The sequence below is a fragment of the Neopsephotus bourkii genome, unplaced genomic scaffold (assembly GCF_033783945.1).
Source record: "Neopsephotus bourkii isolate Nb327-2 ecotype Australia unplaced genomic scaffold, CSIRO-AGI_Nbou_v1 NB_1417, whole genome shotgun sequence".
NCBI lineage: Eukaryota > Metazoa > Chordata > Aves > Psittaciformes > Psittacidae > Neopsephotus > Neopsephotus bourkii.
In genome coordinates this window covers 630386-652709 of record NW_026901894.1, presented here as the reverse complement: position 1 = coordinate 652709, position 22324 = coordinate 630386, and the positions used below count along the sequence as shown (strand labels likewise).

The 22324-nt window shown below is 40.5% G+C and overlaps 1 protein-coding gene across 2 annotated transcripts; it reads right to left on the bottom strand.

The window, feature by feature from the left end:
• Nucleotides 1-1071: 1071 nt before the first annotated feature.
• Nucleotides 1072-21453, bottom strand: HERPUD2 (HERPUD family member 2). Of its 2 annotated transcripts, XM_061367974.1 has the most exons (8): nt 21161-21452; nt 16025-16102; nt 11688-11801; nt 9557-9714; nt 4459-4581; nt 3811-4134; nt 2333-2447; nt 1072-1996 (listed from the first exon to the last, which is right to left on the bottom strand). In XM_061367974.1, the coding sequence occupies exons 1-8, from the start codon at nt 21305-21307 to the stop codon at nt 1835-1837; spliced, it is 1221 nt and encodes a 406-aa protein (XP_061223958.1). In that variant the 5' UTR covers nt 21308-21452; the 3' UTR covers nt 1072-1834. The 2 variants fall into 2 exon arrangements, with proteins under 2 accessions (XP_061223958.1, XP_061223959.1); XM_061367975.1 differs by lacking the exon at nt 16025-16102 and having other exon boundaries at nt 21161-21453.
• Nucleotides 21454-22324: the final 871 nt, after the last annotated feature.

The following is a 22324-nucleotide window of genomic DNA, read 5'->3' as shown; positions in this document are numbered from 1 at the left end:
GGTACCCAGGAGGCAAAGGGCTGAGAGCAGCGGCCGCTCCCTGCCCACTTTACATCCCCCGGGGACATCAACTGCCGACTGGGGACCTGAAGACTTTGCAATACCGGGGCTGGGCTAAGTTGCTAAGGGAACTTTTATTGGAGATTCTTTCAGGCTTGTTCACTTTTAGCCCTCTGTGTTTGCTTTGCAGCAGTTTGTAATCACATTCTGGTCTTGCGCTCTTTATTCTCTTTATGCATTTGTATGGATTTGGTGTTTTTTATCAGCTGTCCTTGCTTTTTAGTAACTTTTTTTTTAAGCACCCCATATCTAAAATGAGATAAGAAATGGTCAAAAAAGGGTTAAACTATGCCAGGCTTTTCATTGATCTCCTGTTACCCGCTTTCTAAACAAAAACTGATCAACCGTGTCAATACCACCATTACTGTGCTAAAAAAAACAGTGGCTGCCCAGTTCTGGAGAAGCTTTTCATGTTTGCAAGACATTTCTCCTCTTACGACTGATTTGTAAATCAAAGATATTCTGTAAATGAAGAATATTCTGTGACTCAAAAGCATGCTATTTAAACTGTTTACATTCAAACCATTGGTCAAATTTCTCCAATTGAGTCACCCTTCAGCAAGGCCTAAAAATCCTGACAGATGTTTTGGATGATAAAACCAATGAAAACTGCAGCAGTTGGACATGAGCAAGCCAAAATTAAGCCCCCATTCCTCATGGTTCAGAGCTTTATAGTGGAACAGAGTCCTTGCAGCCATTTTAGACAGCACAACAGTAACTTCAGGATTCAGAACAAAACCAAATGTAACTTCTTACCTGTGATTAAAAGCTACAGAAAGCATCCAAAAACATGACAGCTGCACTTGCTATTATCTCATGTAGTATTTCCCCTTCCTCAGCTTTAATTAGGTTAAGAATACAGATAGGCTGCTGCTATAAACATACCACTTCAGCCTGCATTAGTAATGCCACCATATCTTTATTCCACTCTCAAACCAATCATATACTCATCCTTAATGATGCAGCAGTTAGTTGATTGCATTCAAATATGTATAGAAACACCCACAAGAATTACCATAACAGTTTTTATTAAAAAAACCCTAATGTACATGTTCTTTTCCCCAGTGCAGCTATATTTTTCTTAAAAAGTACTGTATGTATCAAACAGTTCAGGTTTATCCCATCACTATCAATTGTCTTTGAAGAGCTGTCAATCATCTCCAACCTCAAGGAACTTCGGAGGAACCTCAAGAGAAAGCTTTTAGTTTTCTAAAGGTATGAGAAGAGGCTTAGTATTTTGGGACATGAAGACAAGACACCATTAACAAGTAATCCTCATGTTTACAGCATTCTGTCAGGAATTGCATCAACTCCAAATCCCAGGTGAGAATTCACACCCTGCACAAAACTAACCCAAGATCACAAGATACATGATTCATATCAATAGAGAGCACTTGGAAGTTCTGTCCACATTCATGTTTTTAACAGCTCTTTAAAGAGGTAATGGTGCAGATTAAGTACAAGCTTTTTGCCTCAGTATAATACACATTTGAAATTAAAATAAAACATGGAAGACCAGTATCTTTACATTTTATTCTTCAGAAAAAGAAGAATCTTAGAAGAAAGCATTAGTAGTCCACTTGTGCTTAAAATAATCAATGCATCAGAAAGCTGAAAGGAAACAAAACACACATACACATTTTTGTACACTGTGATCAGAAAAGTAACATTGTAAATGTTCAGGAATTGCACTGTATTTAGAAGGCTCTCTATAGAATCTGCTCCACTTCTACCTGTGGCTACTGAGGCTGCCTGACACAGTTCCTTTCCCTCTTTAATTGCCAACTTGTGGAGGCCCTTCAGGGATGAGTGATGTGAAGAAGGTTGTGATAAAGGACCAAGCAGAAGCCATGAATCCGGGCTGCTGCTCTATATTGGCATCTTCACCTGCATCTTCTCCACTGTCTTCATCAATCCCATCATCCATAAGTCGTTCCTTTAAAAACAGAAATGGAAGCAATTCATCTGCTTCTTTTCACAGCTCTGACATAAGGTCATCAACAGGATCTTCCTACATTAAGTAACCTCTCAGAACAACCTCCTGAAGAATGACTAGCATGAGAAGTTTGTGACTGAAGTAGAAATCCCCAGTAACTGCCAAACTAGAAAAATACAGAATTTAAGCTGCAGACACAGCACTGAGGACCAAGCTGAAACCAACCTCTCTGGTTAAAACTGACTACATTTCATACAAGTTGACCTCCTCTCCAAGCATTACAGCATACTTTACAGTATAATACACAGGAGTCTCAGAAGCCAGGTCTGCTCTTACCATCTCTTCAAGATCAGGATTATTTGCATGTTGCCCGTCATGATTGACATCCACGTTATTGGCTGCCTGGTGTTGGCCTCCCTCTTGCCTAAAGGGGAACCATCCAGCTTGGTGTCTATGAAAGAAAACAGAACAGCTGAAAAGCTCTCTTTTGAAAGGAACAAAAAGGGGTTTTGCCACAGATAATTACTGCAGTACACTCTTCAAGTACTTTCAAATGAATGAGGCTACATGTGTTCAAGTGCTCAAGGGCAGGTTGGACGGGCGTTTGAACAATCTGCCATAGTGGAAGTTGCCCCTGCCCATTGCAAGGGGTTGGAACTAAAGTTGGAACTTAAACAGGTCCCTTCCAACCCAAACCAGTCTGTGATTCTATGATTTTTTTGCAACTCTTCTTTCAGACACTGAGTGGCTATTCTTTGATATCTGGATTAAGAAGGGTCTTGCCAAGAGCTAGCTTTTACATTTCAGAAGTGCTGTTCACAGAAGATGCATCTCTGTTCTGGAACATTAATAATTTATTATGACTAAGTGATTTAATATGTAGAATATTCTTACTGGGTCTCCTCCCTATTTTTAAGCACTTACGTTACTATGAAAATTAACCTTTAAAGTTGTGTTTCTGTGGAAAAAAAAAGAATGTAAGCTTCATCTAAGGCTTGAACCACATTACCACTGTAAATTAAATAAGCCTCTCCCTACATCTTCAAGTGTCTATATTCTGATTTCAACTATTCTATCTGCATGAGATACAGAACAGTACTTGTGAGGATTAAGACTACAATGTAAAGAAACTCTCAGTGAACGAGATCAGTCTGAAATATCAAAGATTACTGCTGCTTTTCACTTCTATTTACATCACTAAGGTATTTTCCTATATAAAGGGAAATGATAACAGTACTGCTATTTCTTAGTAAAATAAGAGTGTCCTTAGGTCTGTATTATGCATTGTAAAGAAATGTCCCTGCAATTCTGAGGTCTAGTACCCACTGTTACAGCAGCACTACCTTAATTCTTCCAAACACAATTTACTACACATAACCCATGTTATGTTTTAAACATAAATGAGCTTTGCTCTGCAAGCTTCCTTCATATCCAAGCACAAATACAAGTTTTAAGTCTATGCAAGCATATGCCTGACCTATATGGACTTCTTGCCTCTCACCCCCACTTTCTAAATTTCCATCCCCCAGTTCTGTATTTCTACAATACTGATCTCTTTGTATCATCAACATTTAAGAGCACTGTGTTTCAGGTATAAATGGTATCCAACTTACTGTAAAAATGTTTAGAGAATTACTTCTTTTTTCAGGTGAGCTTCTCTACTTGTCTGAATACACACACCCACCATACTGTGAAGGAGCACTGCCTAAACTTCTGCATCTGAATAGTATTTTCTTTTCAGTTTAAATGGCTTACACACTAGCATACCATACTCCACGTTCATATCTGCAGCTAGACTCAACTGTTGTACTCACAAATAAACCAGCAGCATGGCTCCCATTACCATGACAAATCGACTGAAGGAAGAATAGAAGTATACAATGCTCAGAAGAATTGCTGCTCTGGAGAACGTGTACATCCAGTCCAGCCAGTCCCGGTTGAAATCCTCCTCATTCACTACTGGGCCACCCTGTGCATTCATCTGAACATTTGGGTTTACAGGCCTGTTGTCCTGGACGGCTACATTTGGCACTGCTGCGGGCTCATTTGCAGGAGCATGTTCTGAATTGACAGCCTGGGCAACTGCAGATCTCACTGGCTCAGTGCTGGAAGTCACTTGGGCTGAAACAGCAGCTTGGCTACGAATTGAAACATAAAACTGTTTTGTCAAAAAACGTGCATCAGAATTGTTAAGCCTATTTTTGTCTTCTTTTCTACACCAATAAAAACATTTCAGATGTAATATATGTAAAAACAAACTACATGTTCCCTTAAATCTTTACTTGTCAACACATTCATTTCAGTCCAAAACTGGATTTCATTATTTGCTAGACAAAACTTAGTGTAAAGCAGCACAGCCAAACAAAATAAACAGACATTTTGATTCTGCAAAGAACACTGAGGGTTTTAATACTTCATTTCACTAGTGTGACTCGGTGCTACCTAAGATAATGCTGACTTACTATTGCATGTAGTACTGACGTGCATACATTTGTTGCCACCAGATCATCTGTAAGGGACTGAATGCAGGATACAGAGAAAATCCAGCAGGAACACTTTGGCCTGGAAATTGGTTACCTATATTGCTAGAAAAGGATTTAAAGAAAAACATTAATTTCTAACTTGCCACATTATAAAATGCATCGATAGTAAAACACAGTTAAAGCAGCATATCACTGTGAACAAAGACACCAAGAAATCAGCATGAGCAAAGACAAACTAATCTTTCAGACACAGCTTCTGAAGATTACAACACCATAAATTATGTACTTCCCCTTCTCCCCCCTTCAATATTTTGAGTCTCCTCTCTATGGGCTTTTAACTCTTTCACATGCAAGAAATACAAAGCTCCTATACTTAAGTTTTAGGTTTGTTTATGTCTGCTTTTAAACTTCATAGCCTCTCTTACCTCCTAGAGCATATAGCATGTTTTGGCAAGATTTCCAACTCTTTCCCCAAAGATTTGGATGTAGGGAACTGTAGCAAACCAGGACATCTTTCAGGACAGCATGAGAGTATAAAGCATGAAGAAAACCTTATTCACACTGCAGGCAGCAAAAGCTGAGACTGCTGCAATAGCACTGCAGACTACACCTTTCCCTAAGTAAGGCACTCCCTGCAAAGATATCACCAAGAGATTTCATTAGTCTACCAGGCACTCAGATATGCAAGACATGCCCAGAAAGAGAGATGGGAGGTAGACAGTAAAATCTTTTCCACATTACACCCGAGTAAGTATTTTACTGTGATTCTGGACAAGTCTCCCTAAAACTGTCTGGTGTATATTTGTGTTGAGTCATAACCTGTTTTGACAACAGTCTGGGGAAAAAAAAAAAAGCAAAAGCTACTCTCCTGATACCGCATTCAAACTGAGACAGTCATAGGCAAAACCTCAAAGGGTGAACTTGCAGCCTTGCTGATGCTACTTATTTATGCATGGTTAACATGATGGAACAATGAAGCTGTCAAGCAGGCACTAAAAAACATCAATCATGCTTTTACCTTTATGGCACGTAAGAATGTGTTTTTCTATACCCTGAAATGGCTGAGAAATGAGGCTTCTCCAAAATCCACAGAACCATAACCCTCATAAAACATTTGACCTTCAAAATGTACGGTTGATTCAACTGTTCTACATGGTGTCATTAAATGCCACGTTGTAACAAATCACTGAGCAAGGTCTCAACTTCCATCCCTCAGTGTGGGGATGCAAACAGGCAGGACAACTCAGGTGTTCCAGCACACTTAACTCCTCCAGCTCAGTCACCAAGCAGCAGTGCTACCCGACCTGCCCGAGTTCTGCAGGTGTTCACCAACTCTCAGCAGTTACGGATTTCAGAGTGGCTGTTGTTTAATATTGCTATGCTGAGCTCAATAGAAGATGTCAAGCCTTTGGGTTAACAGCTCTCCCTCACAGATACCTCTTTTACAGGACTTGAACCTCTACTTTCTTCAAAGCTTTTGCGAAAGTCACTTTCTTGATGTCTTAAAGCTGAACAGTAGATTAAGAAAACAGTCAGCAAAGACAAACCCCAAAAAAGATTTCAGTTACGTCACGTTCTTGCTTTTCCCTTGACAATTATTTTTTCCCCTTTTCTTTTTTCCCCAACAGTTTTTGCAGGAGATGGGACTTTCTGAGACTCAAGACTAGACTTTTCAAGGTCTGACTCCATTAGTGAGGAAAAAGTAAACATCAATATCCACGAACTGGCTTCAGGCTTGGAATGCCAACTAGCACAGCAGTATTTTGTTTGCTCATCAAAAATCAGAACGAAGGAGATGCTGTCAATTATACAGCTATTACAGCTGCCAGGGTATTAAGTTTGCTTATGAAATACAGGAACAACTCTAAACAGTGTGATGTACTTCAGTGAGAACAACCCCTCTAAAGGAAGAGGGCCCTCTCAGCAAAGCAAGCTGGCTTGCTGGTAGGAAAAAGAAGTAAAGTAGCTAGCACGTGTTAAAGGAGGAGAAAGAGGAAGCAGTGTATTTCAAAAGACTGGCACCAGAGCAGGGAAGCAAATGGAATAGACACAAGTATTCCGAACAGAGCAGAGCAGAGAGTAGAAGAACAGTTAGGTCAGAAAACAATCAAGGTTCCAGTGGTAGAGGCACCTTCACTATATTCTTAAAAGAAAGAGGTGTGCTACTCCTTAAATGGCTAGAAAGCTCACAATTACTTCTTCTGGTCTTTAGAAGACACCTAAAATGAGCTAACTGGGATTTGATTTAAGGGTAAGGTCAGACTAGTTCGCTGCAGACATCATGAAGATACTGCTCAGCATTAGTTTACTAGTACTGTTTGTCTCATGTGAGCCTGGGATATCAACTTAAATGCAATTTCAATATCCCCCACTACGTTATTTGCTACTTGAAAAAAAGAAAAATACAGCAAGCAAAGGCTACTAATGAAGTAAGGTATTTCTGTGCTAGAACATACTATATGCTGGCAGTGTGTCATTTTGATGTTCACTTTCAAATATTACTATGTACACGGTATAAAAAACAAATGGACTGCTAACACGTGGCAAATAATCTCACCATCTTGATGGTTCTGATGTTGTTCACTGCTTCCGAGTACTCTCCACTCTGAAATGCAAGCCATCTCAGGACGGAGCCTATCTGTTCTGTTTGTACCTGTGTAGCACAGCTACTAAGCCCAGGAGGGCAGCTAATGCTGTGCTTGCTCTCCACAGCAAAAGACTAACTTGGTAGATAAATAAACTACCTTTGCCCAGTGCCCTCAAATCTAGACTTTTAGAAAACAGCACTTACAAAAGCTCAAAAGCAAGAAGTTTCAAATTGCCTTCTTCTTCCTATTTTAATAACATGAATTAGCTATTTTCCCAAGGAATATTCAACAAGCACAATGAAGCCTTGTGCCAGGAACAGAAGTAACCATTAACAACATCATTTAATCACGTTACTTATTTGCACAAATTACCTGACTAATGAAAATGTTGCAAAATGCTCAAGAAAACTGACCCTCTCACACATTTTTAAACGTCTAGAGACCTTTCCCTACAGTAGGGCCTGTACCTCATCACATGGCTAGAATAGTGTTTGGTCATGAAACAGTAAGAATCACAAATCCACAAATCAATGCAAATTTTTGCTACAAATATTCATTATTTCTAACAAGTCTCAGCCTCTGTATAAATCACATTAAGGCTACATTTCATTGCCCTAAATGGTATTTAAAAGAACAGCTAAAAACTAGAAGACATTTCTTATTGCTGGAATACAAGTAGCAGTGTCCTGAAGCAAACCCAGGTGTATCTCAGAAGACTACTGAGAGCGTTAAACAGGATTTCTCAAGAAGACAGCAGACCATAGCAGGCATTGGCATAGACCATTTGGAGGTGAGCAGAGTCAGTGCTCAGAAATCTGCAAAGAGCTAACTTAAGTTCTGATCGTGTGCTGTTGAATTACTTCTACAAAAAGACCTAGGATTAATTATGGTTCATTTATGTTGGCATTTCTGTTCAGATCAGGAATACACTTCCGAAGCAAATCATTTCCTCTTACTATAGTTATGTTTGCATCACATAACATTCTTGGATCACCAAGTGGATTCCTTTTGGATGACACTAAACTGAAAGATGTAGTTGAGGTACACTGCTAATGCACCTTAGCCACAAACAGGCACACAAACAGGTGACCAAACTAGAAATAGTCTAAGTAAGACAGAAAACCCTGACATATGTGCCGTGTTGACAGCTGGTTCTCAGCACCTCTTTCAGTCTACAGATCCACTCCTCTCAATCCACACACTTGCTAATGCAGACATAAAAATACAGAAAAATACAAAGTTACTCTTCCTTCAAACACATCTGTGTCTTCCAAACTGATGCTTCCCACTATTTTAACTGAATTATTTCAGCTAAAAGACTCAACAACGGTTCTGATCCCTCACTGAAAGTCCATACTCCACTGAGTTCACTGCATACTGACAAAACACTCAACTCTCAAAGTATGCTTACCTGAAAAGCCAGTTAGGGAAACATTAAAACTTCTTACAGGTTACACAGCACACAAAAGTGCTTCTGGAAGTAACTGGATTGCTTTACATTACACCAAGCAGAAATTTTGACAGCCAACCTAGTGTCACCTAGCTTTGTCCTAAAGGCAAGTATCTTCTGGACAGATGCATGTGGTCAGAATAATGTTACCTACTCCAATTTCTGCCCAGCTTTTTATCTTTCAGATAAAAAATAAAAATAACTTGAAAGGATTCAGGATGAAAACGAGTGAGATCAGTAAAGTCTAGGTTAAATCTAAAAAGAGAGCGTGTAAATTGAGCTGAAACCACATGGATTTTCAACAGTTCTTGACATCTGTTTTCCTTCAAGGAACAGAAGGAACCATCACTGTTAGCAGGTTCACAGGTTTGGTTTATTTCAATGTTCTCCAAAGAAGAACTCTAGAACCTATGTAATACTAGGAGAATGCCTGGTATTAAAAGTTCCTGAAGCTGCTTTGTAAGTAAAAAATACAGAATTTCAAAGTTACACAAAAGATCTGATCTGGAAATGTACACTACTTAACATTTCATTGGTATATATGAAAACACAATTCTGTTTTACGTATACGAGTACTTACATGTACTCAAAACACCTGCATGCCATTTCTACAGTCCAATCCACTATGGAGAAGTGAAGAGTTACACCTCTTCTGTGTCAAAAATTAAGAACCATCGTATTTTGATAATAATTTAGTGTTAATGATTACAGTAAAGTACTAGAAAAGGCAACCAGAAGCAGTAATTTTATCAGCTACATTACTAACTACATGTCCACTAGGTAAGTATTACAGCTGCATTTATCAAGAGAAAGCTGAGGGCAGAAAGCAGCCTGAAGGGGAGCACCAAGAACCCTTATTCTGATTGACTCCTGGCTAAAAGTATTAATGTTCATACAAAAATGTTTCTAATGTAACTTATGCTTCCATATGAACTAGTCAAATCATTTTGCATACTGTGAAAGAAATATAATTGTAACTGAACATTTATAATACTTGAAAGAGTATCAAAAAAATGAGGACTGCTTCAATCTCACTTACCCTTGCATTACATAAGGGAACTGGTGGCTTAGTATGGGATTGCTTTGTGCTTGTGGAAGATTACGATGCCTCACTCCATCTGCATTAGTGTTCAAAGACGTAGATGATGCTTCTTGGCTTGTGGGTGAGGCAGCAGTTGATCCAGAACGGTCTAAATTCTTGAAAAGAAATAAAATTGAGGTTAGGGATCTTTCTGCCACAGTTAGAGAAGATTTCTTGCTGTGTCTTAAAAATCTCTTTGCTTTAATATTTCACCACAAGTTTTATGGAGAATATAAGCACCGGGCAGGTCTTGGGGGAGTTTTATTGGGCCTGACGAGACTTTAGTAAAAAATAGAAATTTGAAATTGCACTCAGGTGCACATATGAAAAAAGTGAAGTTTCTAGAAAGACTCGACACTTGACAGGTCCCAGAGAAAACCACAAGTCACTGGGAATCATCCTTTCAAAAAGCTGAACCAAACTAAAGCTAATGAAAGAATATTTAGCAGCAACAAAATTCCAGTGGCTATCATTGACAAAAATAACTAGAACCTCTGGATACGACTTTATATGCAGAGACAACAGTGCCTGCAGTGGCTTAAAATACCATTCCTCTATCCTTGCCTTCAGTTTCTTGTTCTATTCATCATCTTCACTGTGACAGCTGCCCAAACCAAACTGCTGGGAAGTGGAAATAGGGAAGCAGCAAGGAACTACTTAAGCCCCAGAAACACATCTAAAACTGGTGTGTCAGACCTTCAATGCTTTCCTAGATCAATACTTAATCCTGGAAGCAGGCCAATAGCTGGCTTTTCTAAATTATGTGTCACCATAACAAGACTGCAATTTGGCCACTGAGATGTACTGTTTTAGTTTTAATAAATCCCCAAATCCTGTTTCTAAGCATTACTGGAGTGTTTACTCGGTAGAAAATCATCTTCAACTTTGACAACTCTGGAAGTGAGGAGGTGCAGTTACTTAACCCATCCAGATCATATCTACCCTGCAAAGGATAACATAAAAAATTTACCACTAGACAGCGTGGAAAATAAGAATAAGAAACAAATGGAAGAACAAAGGCCATTCAAGCTTTGAGTTTAGGTTGTTTCTTTCAAAGTACTATGAACTTAACACTGTGCATACAGACTGCTTTAAGCAGTCATTAATAGTCATTTAAATAATGACAACATTTACAACTGAACTATGCAGCAATAAAATGATGACAAAGCAGGCCTCCTGTGTCCTGTTTGAAGATACAAATACAGCCTTTGAAAAGACAAAGTAACCACTGTCCACTCTACTATTTCTTCAACTGTTTGTGTTTCTGACTGTCTCACTGCAGTCCATACAGTACCCTATAAACAGAACAAAGACAGCTTACCACTAGAAGGGTATCTCCCATACGCAGGTAACTGACACAGCGCAGATGAAAGTGCCTACAATGGTACTTAACCCTTTCCTTAGTCCGTTACTACTCCTCACATCACTGGGAAAAGCCAAGAGAATGACAGTAATGATGACCACAGTCATCAACAGAAATACTAACTTCATTTATGTTAAAACAGAGTACATCCAAAGATCAGCATCATTTGAGGAGAGCGTGAAGAGGGGAAGGCTCAAAACACCCTAAACCAGAGTGTTCTGTGAATAGCTTAACTAATAAAATGTTAAGAACACTTCCCACTTCTCACTGTCTTACAGATACTTATCACTGCCTTGAAGTCAATCCCTGCCAAGCAGAACGAATTCTGGCCAAGCTCCACCTGCCTATTTCACAACAGGGTCACTAATTTGACTGATGTCTCTTCAGCAGTACAAATTTTCACAAAATAAATTGGACCTCTTTTATTTTTCTTGAATCTTAATACACTGCTCAATTTCTGCCAAAGATATGAGGATATGGAGAGAAAGAAAAATGTAGTTTGCAATAAGTGTTAAAAAGAAAGAATAGCTTACAAAAGTAGTGCTTTATCATCTAATAAACATGATTGTGTTAAGAGTTTGAAAAAAGGTGATCTTTGTTTAAAAAAAGGGACACTCTTAAATAATCCAACTGTATAATTTCATAGAGCATGTTCTACTCTCACCATACCCTTTTACAGTGTAGAATAAAAACATGTCCTGTGTAGGAAAAAATAACCCAACTCACTGAGCTACTGCTGGAGGCTGAAGTCCCATGACCTTCTCTACTGGTGGTGGGTTTTGGAGAACTTGGGGGTGTCCGGGAAGTACATACCAGATGAACCATATGATATTCATCTTGCTAAAAAAGAATAAAGACATTGAAGAACTAAAGCAACAATATTTGAGCAATTTACAATAAAAATAACGTCTTTAAAAGAAACCCCAAACAAACCCAACACTATCAAAGTTGCATTTGCAATCACTAAAGAAACATTACATAAAGGAAAGCGCATAAGGGAAGTTTTGAGTGCAGCACATCAGAAGTCTACTGTTTCACAATCAGTATTTTCTTGGCAGCAGTCCACAATAACATACTGAACATCTACGTACCCCTGGTCTTCCCCAGAACCAACAGAAGATCACACAGAGACACACGAGGAAGTATATCACAAGCTTTAACCTTAACTTTGGAAAAATCTCAAACCCCTTAAGGGCTCTTTCCCTGAAATTACAAATGATTCCATTTGCACTGAGATCTAATGAAGAGTGTTAGGCAATAAACACATCAGGGTAAATTCATTCCACAAGCAGACCAAGATTAAAAACAAAATGTACCAGATGCTGCCTCCACCTCACTCCATACTAAGCTCTGCTCAAGCCTAACTGGCAGACACCCAGCTGAAGCATCCCTGAAGATACTTCACACTCAGAAAATGCTATTCAAAGTGCTAGATGAGAATTGAGGGGTCAAACTTAACTAAGGGAGACTGAGATGAGCTCTTAGGCAGAAGATATTGCCTGTGACGGTGCTGAGGCGCTGGCACAGGGTGCCCAGAGAAGCTGTGGCTGCCCCATCCCTGGCAGTGCTCAAGGCCAGGTTGGACACAGGGGCTTGGAGCAAGCTGCTCTAGTGGAAGGGGTCCCTGTCCATGGCAGGGGTTGGAGCTGGAGGAGCTTTTAGGTTCCTTCAACACAAAACAGTTTGTGATTCTAAATACTTGAAAGTGAGGAAGTGAATGGGTGGCACCACTTGAAGCCACGTCAGCATACAAGCAATCAGCCCATACCAATTCTCCATGAATACACTTCCCCACCCAACATGGATGCCCTAACTTCCATCTGAAGCTATTTCAGTGTACCAAATGAAAACACCCTATTATATCAGCGTGCCTGAAGCTTATATGGCCATAGCAACAAGAATAGCTATGACTGGATTTAAAAATGCACCCTTACAGCTTCTTCAGTAACCAAATTTTAAATAAGAAAAGCAACAAAAACAAGCCCGTGCCCTTCTCTGCAATCAGCATGGTGCAGTCAAGCTGCAGTATTTAGTGAGAAAACATTTAGCAATTCTGGCTATAAAACAATACATTAAAACACACGCTTGCTCAACTGAGTAACTTTTTATACACCATTGTGCATTACTGCTAGCATAGCCTCTCCATAGTCAGACTGACTTAAGCTCTTCTGCATCCTACACCTGGGTCAGAGCAATTCCAGGCACAGCTACAGGCTGGGCAGAGAAGAGATTCAGAGCAGCCCAAGGAGGAGGACTTGGGGGTGCTGGTCGATGAGAAAATGAACATGAGCCGGCTTCAGTGTGCGCTTGCAGCCCAGAAAGCAACCGTATCCTGGGCTGCATCAAAAGGAGTGTGACCAGCAGGTCGAAGGAGGTGATCCTGTCCCTTTATTCTGCTCTCGTGAGACCTCACTTGGAGCACTGTGTGCAGTTCTGGTGTCCTCAACATAAAAAGGACATGGAACTGTTGGAACAAGTCCAGAGGAGGCCACGAGGATGATCAGGGGCTGGAGCACCTCCCATATGAAGATCGGCTGAGAAAGTTGGGGCTGTTCAGCCTGGAGAAGAGAAGGCTGTGTGGAGACCTCAGAACAGCCTTCCAGTATCTGAAGGGGGCCTATAGGGATGCTGGGGATGGATTCTTCATTAGGGACTGTAGTGATAGGACAAGGGGTAATGGGTTCAAACTTAAACAGGGAAGTTTAGATTGGATATAAGGAGGACACTCTTTCCTGTTAGGGTGGTGAGGCACTGGAATGGGTTGCCCAGGGAGGTTGTGAATGCTCCATCCCTGGCAGTGTTCAAGGCCAGGTTGGACGAGGCCTTGGGTGATATAGTTTAGAGCGAGGTGTCCCTGCCCATGGCAGGGGGGCTGGAACTCGATGATCTTAAGGTCCTTTCCAACCCTAACTATTCTATGATTCTATGATTCTAGCTCCAGCACAGCCTCATTATTAAGTGCCATTCCTTACCAGTAAGTGATGACTCGAGAGTACTCAACACAGGTGATCAGCACTCTGACCACATCAAAAGCCTTCAACCTAACCAGTTAACCTTCTTTCTAGATAAGATTTTAAGCCACTTGGAAAGGCAAAGGAAGCTAGACATATTACTTGCAAGCTTACAGTGTACACCTTTACTCAGTATGACAGTTTATTGTTATATATTCCTACGTATACATAACATGACAGGCATCACTATGCTTGAAGAGGGTCACAACTTCCAGCCTCAAGGTATTTTTGTATCAGCAAAATGACACTGCTCCGTATGAAAGAGCAAGCATTACAAAGCAAAATGGGGAGACTTAGTAAATCCTCAGATGTTATTAGGAGTTTAGAGTTAATCAAGTAGGAAGAATATGGCAGAAAACGAGCATGAACTCAAGAGTAATCATACCTCTTTTCCAAAAGCTTGAGCACAAGAAACTCCTTCCAATACAAATGTTCAGCTTTATGCTTAAGACTGATGAGTATGTTCCTCAATTCACTAAAGGCCCGCAACTACTAATATGCCTTTAAAGTCAAATATAAACCCTGTGTAATGAAAGGTGGTATTACTTGGCCAAAATTTTTCCTCTAGCATGTAAGGCAAAGTTGGAAATCACGTTTCCTAAAATTAGTGTGCTGTAAGCAGGCCAAGTGAATTTAAGTTTTCAGGCTTCATTTTGTTCTTAACAAACAAAACTAAGCATTGAGGCAAGTTATTATCAGTATACCCACGAACTTTTCAGTGGTACAGGACATACTCTATGATTCTATATACTGGCTGGCAAAATCCCAGCTCTGGTTTTCTAGTAAACCTATACATACTAATTTTTCAATCACTTTTTGGTAAGCAGCTAAATACAACTTAATTAAATCTATTTCAGAATGAAGATTTGCAAATAACAACAGTGCTAGTTTGCTCAAGCAATACTCAAGATTTCTCTGCATCAGTTTCTCTGTTCTTAAGACTGAAGTTCAGTTCCCACTTTCACCAAAGGATTATTCTCTTTAAGACATTTTCCTTCATATTGAATGTTAAGATGTAACCCACCCATTCTTGCAGTCTGATTTTTACCTCATTAAGTTACAAAAAAGTACTATTACCAATACCTGTGTACTGTTGAGACTATTAGAAAGTCTACCTATTTCATAGTACCTGAAGTATTTCCCAAGTACAGCTACTGATGCACCCTGATCTGTTTACAAGGAGCTTAAAACCTACTCAACACAATGCATGTGTTTCCTGTGACCTAAATTGAGAAAAAGGTTTTGATAACTGCCCTAAATATGATATTAGTCTATATATTTAAGAACTTTACTAACTTAATGGAGTCCCTATTACCTGGTAGCATCAACCCAAACTACTTGAACCAGCTTGAGAACCAAGTGTACGTATTTGAAGATTGCCTACATGAGATGTCACGTGTACTCAGGATTTGGATTTAAGTGTTAACTAAAGAATCCAAAGTTAGATTAGTAAAATTATTTTTTCCAAAATGAATGAGCAGAGTAAAATTGTATATAAAAAAAAAGATAAATAAATATAGATAAGAACAAACTAACTTTCTAACATCATCAGGAACAGTTAACAGCCAACAAAGCCAAGCCAACAAACAGTTTTCCCAGCAAAACCATTCAGAAATTTAGAATTCTCATTTTGCATATAATATATTACCCTCAAGTTGCTTACACAAGAGACATTTTTAATGGCAGTTCTTGGATCTAAGTCTGTACAAGAAATGATGATCCAAACCAACATACCTGTTAAATGGTTCCATCTACATTACAGTGGGAATTGTTCAAAGAAGTCACTCTACATTATATTATCACTTACATAGCCTGCTTGCTCCCACCAACTGGAAACATGCCTCAATCCACAAGGATCACAATCCTACACACAAGGGATACTTAACTGAAAATACATTTTCCAGAACGTTATCAACATTTTATGGTTACATCTCTCAATACAATCTCTCAATACAACAATGACAATATAAAGCTGAACAACACCAATCTAAATTCCTATTTCTCAAAAAGGGGGTTTGATCAAACATCATATGGTGTTGATATAAAGCTTACTTTTCTGAGAACATCTTTCAGCTGCAGATGATCAGGAAGCAGTCTGCCAGAATACACCAGTCTCTGATCCTTTGTAGACTAGGAGATGGGACAAAAAAAGGAATTTAGCTTTTTCCTGCTGTCCAGATATACAGCTGGAGGTAACATCTGCAGATGAGAAAACCCTTTAAAATTCCAACCACCACCAGATAGCCTTAAAAACATTTCAGAGGCTTCACAGGTCCAACTCACACATTAATCCTGAAAAAGAATCCTACTATTATGCATTCAACAAGAGTGCCAGAACAATTAACAACACTTAACTGGCAAATGCTGCTCAAGAGAACCACTAGGTAGATTCAAAAATTCTTTTAAGATGATTTGCTCTTTTCCCTGCTCCCATTCCCAGGCACACCCTGAAAAAGGAGACTGAGAAGTAGCTGAGGCAAAAAAATAATGCAAAACCAACCCCAAAATAGTTAGAATGACAGAATGGTAATTAAAATATGCAGAAGGGACACAAGTTTCAATCTCTTTCAACAACAAATTTCTCTTATTAGTTCCTGCCCCACATTCTCCACCCCCCCTCCCCAAGAAAGCCAAAACACCCCCCTCCCCCCCTCCAAAAAAGCACTCACAGGAGTAGCCGAACTACTGCTTTCACCTTAATACAATAGCATTTTTTACTTCAAAGAAAACACTAACATAAGCAAGTGCTAAATGAAGATATTTAGGCTAACATCAGTGGAACAGACAGGCATTTACAGCATGAAATATCTGAAGAATGAAGACATACAAACAGCTGGTCTTACATCCCACTTGCCCAGCACCCTGCTGCCCACTCTGCAGTCTTATTCATGCTAATACTAAGACACAAATACCTGAGATAGAGATCTCGGATTAAAAAAGCTTTCAGAGAAGTTTGACTGATTATTTTTTGTTTTGCAATAGCCTTTTCCAGATTCCAAATAACTTGGCAGAACACAGAAAAGTTGGAGAACTTCGTTTTCCCCTGAATATAGCTACTCTAAGCACATGAAAGTTCACATTAAGTCTGAGAAGCTTTTGCTTTAACTCCCCCCACCCCCAATTCATACTAGCCATTATTACATACATGTCTTTAAATTATTAGTCCATAACCTGCCATGAATAGTACAGAACTGTTTACCACTTCTATTGAAGAGTCATTTTTTATGTTCTTCTGGATTTTCCTGTATTTTTAATCAGTGATATAATACACTATTTTTGTAAAGCTCGCTACACAGAACTAGTTTGCTGCAGCTCCAATGAATAAAATACTGCAATAAATTCAACATCAACATTGTGCTATTTCTATTCACATTTAAAACAGCAGCAAAAATGCCTGTCTCATGACAGACTAAGTTCAAATGAATGAACCACTCTGGTTGCTACTTTCAAGAGGGAACAGGTTGCTAGCAAAATACAAGCTTACTTGCATTTTATGTTTGGGAAAGGCCTTCTTAGAAAAAATAAGAATTTGCAGCATGCATCAACATTACTGGAAACTTTGATTTCTTATAAGTAAGCAACTTGTTGCTTTAGAATCAGCAATGGAATCAGAAGGTAAGTATCAGAAACCTTGTCTCTGGGTCCTGAGATAGATTATCTGGAGATTAATTAGAATGGAGAAGCAATTAAAACAAGCAAAACACAACAACAAAAAACCACCCCCAGACTCCAAACCTTTGTATCATCATCCAACATGGCGATGGAACACTCATAATACAGTTTTCTAGATGGTCAAATTCAGATTCTTCTCTTCAGTACCTCATGTATGTACCTCTCCTCCACTCCATCTCATTTACCACTCCTCAAATGAGTAGTACAATTCATTTTTTTCATATGAATACTTCACAGAAAAGAAACTGCTGGAGTAAAACAACCCCTCAAAGCCGAGTATTACACAGGCTTCAGTAGTGCCTTTCACCTCCCTACAAAACCACAAAAAAAAAGGTTACCCCGATGTTGAGTACTGTTAATCATATTAAGCTAGAGACATTAATGGGGACCAAGAGGCCTCAAACCACATACTCCTCCCTACATAATTTAAATACCTAATGGGGCACTACAGGATCATCACTTGCAATTCTCAGGGTGAAAGCCATCTTGGAATTCTGAGATGAGGAGCAGGGATTTAAATGCAGATAGAAGAAGTGACAAATGTGAAAACACATAGTATACATTTATGCCAAAGAAAATAGAAAAGGCATTCAAGTGACCCTCTGCCAGAGGAGGTTCACTATCAAACCTCCTGCTTTAAGAACAGCATGCTCACTGTTAACCCAAACACTGAACTGTGATGAAAAAACACTTTAAAACATATATGAAGAATTAGAGTGCCCCCATTTTCACAAGCAAGCATGTAGCATCAGATAAAATGCGTCTAGAACCTAAAGTTTACAGTGAGATGGAAGACAGTTTCCAGACCATAATTCAAAAGGTATGAGTTTAAAACCAAGAATTCAACAGCTAGTGGTTCCATTTTTCAAGGAAGACTCCTGCTGCAATGCTGAGTCCAAATTAGCTACACACAGCACATTACCAAAACCACCAAACATGAGCTAATGCAGCAACTCCCTTTAGAAACACAGATAATCTCTGAGCTATCCTGTTTCAGCTACAAGATATTTGTTCTTTTGGTCACTCGGACTGTCTCCCATGGGAAATAAGAATCCAAACCACCACGCCTGGTTAGAAATGTGGGCAAAGCATATGCTAGATGACAGGTACTAGAGGAAATGAGAATTTAAAGTTCATGGGTCTGGGTGTAATCGATGCAGTGGTTAATGCACTGACTGCAAGAGCTGCCAGACTGACACACAGAGGTTGATGTCCCAAGTTTTCTTAAAGAAACATTTCATTTAGGGACACTGTAACTGCAGTACTCCAGCTATGAAAAATTGGTCCAGTCAGGGAAAAAAAGATATCAAGGAATGTGAATCTTAGTATAGACCCACAAACTGATTTGATTTTGTTTTAAACCCCACTTATCTCTTTCAATGACTTGCTAAAGTAAGTATACCAACTTAGTAACTTTAGTAACAACTAAACCAAGTTAAATCTGCCTAAGAAATCTGCGTATGTTTAGCCACGCCATTTACACAAATTAACCTGGAAAAATAACAAACACCACTGCCTCAGGGCCTAACTTCTTGCTTGCACATTTTAACCATCACATTTTCTGAAGATACATCCTTAATAAATTATAAATTTAATGACAACTTTTAATGTTACCATCAGTCTACTGCCTATTTTACAGATGCTTGTAGAATAAGGTAAAAGTCACATGTAAAAACCTGAAAGAACATGTCTATAGCAGGGACAACAACTGATTTCTGTTTCACACCCAGAACACTGCAACACCTGAGAGAACATCTGTGTTCTGATGCATTCTTAAAATAGCAGTGTAATAGAAGTTGTTTTCAGGACCTATCATATTCAAGGAATGTAGAAATTTGATGGACAAGCTTTTGGCACTGATCTGGTTTAAAGAAAAAAAAAAGAGGAGGGTGGGGCAGAGGTGCTCCTAAGAGCACAAAGATTTAAACAAACCTGGAAAAAGCAGTAGCATGCAATGTCAAATCCACTTTCTGATTTTACTATACATAGGTGTTTAATAGGATGTTTCATTTCTCCTCCCCATGTTCTTACTTTAATTCAAAGGTTCTATAAAATAAAAATACTATGTTCATTTACTCATTTAAATACAAATACAGTAAATACAGATTAAACTGGAATCACTGAGATAATTTTCAAGAAGGAACTCTTCATTCTTTAATCCAGAACAATTTTGGGGGATTCTGAACTAGTGATGTAATGAGAGGCATGTTGAGGAATTTATTTTCAACAGAAGAAAGATGTTCCAGGAAACTGAAATTCAATATTCTGGTACTGGTTCAGACCTACACAGCGACATAAAAATCATTAACGATTCTTCACAAGAAGCCCAATTTAACTAGATCATCGGGTGAGTCAGAAAACTAGTGCCTGAACACATCACAGGAGGAGACTCCAGTGACGGAAGCAGCAGCAATCAGCTGAACTCGTGGAGTTGTTTCTGTCACTGCAGATAGGCTTCCTCAGCAGAGCATTACTCACAGCAATAACTAAATCCACAAACTCTCAAATACTGCTTAACAGAGCTCAACGTACCCAAGACACAGCCTAAGCTGTTGACTGCTTGCCTTCTTTCCCCAAAAGGCAGAAACCTGCCCCAAGACACAAAGCTACTACTTTACCTTCAAGCAACAATGCCAATAACTGTTCTATTAAATTAGGTGCACACTAATCATTTGCAATATAAACACAACCTTTGTCTGATGCTTTCCACAGCAAGGCCTAGGCCTCACATGCTGCTGTTGCTGCAGTGTAGAAGCAGTCATTCCTTTTATATAGTTTTCTGGAACAAAATTTCAAGTATACTGTTCTGTATGACTAACAGGTACAGTATCACCTTTCGATTACCTGCATGGTTTTTCCCAGCCTCGTGTCAACTGACGAGTTTAGAACTTAAAAGAGCTGACAAATAAACATTATTTTCCTCATGAAACGAAACAAAAGAAAACCCCACAACAGGTCTTGATGTTAAGGTTCAAAGTACAGTCACGACTGTTAGTCACAGAATATCTGAGAGCAAAGTGTTCAGAAAACCCCACTGTTCTTTAAAGGGGGGAAAAAGGGGGAAGTAATTTTGGAGGCTCAACTCCATATTTCAAATACTATGAACAAACATCTACCTCAGTGAATTCACTAGATGGTGATAACTTTAGCTGCATTGATTACACTATAATCACTTTAAATAGAACTCTCCCATTTAGAAACTAATCTTAACTGAGATACCTCAATTCCAGTTCCCCAAAAAGATGAATGAAGCCTTACTAAGTGTCTTTAGCGATGCCATCTTTGGGGATGCTACACTGTGATCTTCTTAAACCACAGGAAAGAGCAACTATTTCGCATTGCCAGCTTCCCTAAGAGCTGAGCGCCAGGCATACCCTGTACACAAGCAGCCCTCCGGCACTAGAACTGTGTTTACCTTGCAGGGTACCTAAGGAAAGTCTTGACCAACTGCCCACAAATTACCACAACGCCAGTCTTACCGACACGACGAAGAAAAAGAGCTGGCCACCAACTCACCGGCTTACTGGGGTACACTTTGGAGAGGTGAGACTTCAGCTTGCCCACAGTCCAGTCCAGAAAGCAGTTAATGGTCTGATCGGTGTATTTCTGGTTGGGGGCTTTGATGATGAGGGTCACCGGGTGATCCACGACGCTTTGGTCCATGCTGAGAAGAACCGGGCACACGAACCCGCTCAACCTTTGGGCACTCCGGGTACTGGGGGTTCAGCGGCCGGGGACGAACTTCCCGGGGAGGCTGCGGGCGCCCATCCCCGTCCTCGCGCTCACACGGCGGCGGCACCGGCCGCGGTCTGCCGCCAAGCAGAGAGAGGAGCGGCTCAGCACCTCCCGCAGCACCCCCCGGGAAACCGCAGCGACAACGAACGCGCCCTCATCCCCTGCCGCAGCCGCCGCCCCCCACCCCGAGGGCCGGCCGGGGCCGCCCACACCCACAGGTATGAAAAGAAGAGTGGGTGAGCACCAGTACCGGAACGCACCGGGCCAGACCCCTCCACAAACAACAACACCTGAACCTCGGGCCGCTGTCGCCTGCGTAAAATGGAGACCGGAAGCTGGGCCGCGTCCGCCGCCCTCCACCGCTGCCCGCCGGAGGGCGCCCGCGACCCGGTCGGGCGGGGCTCAGCGCGCATGCGCACTGCGCTCCGCTCGTTTCTCTCCCCCCCCCCCAGGAGGGAGGGCGGTGCGTGTGCGTGAGGTGGGAGGAGCAATGGCGGTGGGAGGGGCGTGAGGCGGGCGGGGTGCAGTGCCGGTTCGCTCGCTGGGGTGCGTGGGGTTCTTCCATGCGTTGCCCTGCCTACAGCTGCGTTGGTAGGGCAGGGCTTGGGGCGGTGTGGGTGGGAAAGCGTGCTGGAGGGAGTGCGGGTCCTCGATCTTACCAAGGTCCAGAGGCGGGGGCCTGTGGGGTGTCTGACCGCCAGCTTCTTGTGTCACACGACAATTTCAACACTGAGAAGGTTAAATACATCTGTTTCGCCCTCATCACCATCATGTGGGAAAAGCTCAGTGAATTTATCCTCAATATTCTAATCAGGTCGGGAAATTGTAGAATCCCAGACCGGTTTGGTTGAAATGACCTTAAAGTTCATCCAGTTTCAACCCCCTGTCACAGGCAGGGACCCCTTCCACTGGAGCAGCTTGCTCCAAGCCCCTGTGTCCAACCTG

Coding starts and splice junctions, on each gene's coding strand:
- HERPUD2 (XM_061367974.1), bottom strand. CDS start 21,307: ATGGACCAAAGCGTCGTGGATCACCCGGTGACCCTCATCATCAAAGCC. Junction 11,802..16,024: donor TGAAAGATGTTCTCAGAAAA/GTAAGCTTTATA, acceptor ATTCTTTTTTAG/CAAGATGAATATCATATGGT. Junction 9,715..11,687: donor CAGCCTCCAGCAGTAGCTCA/GTGAGTTGGGTT, acceptor TTTCTTTTCAAG/AATTTAGACCGTTCTGGATC.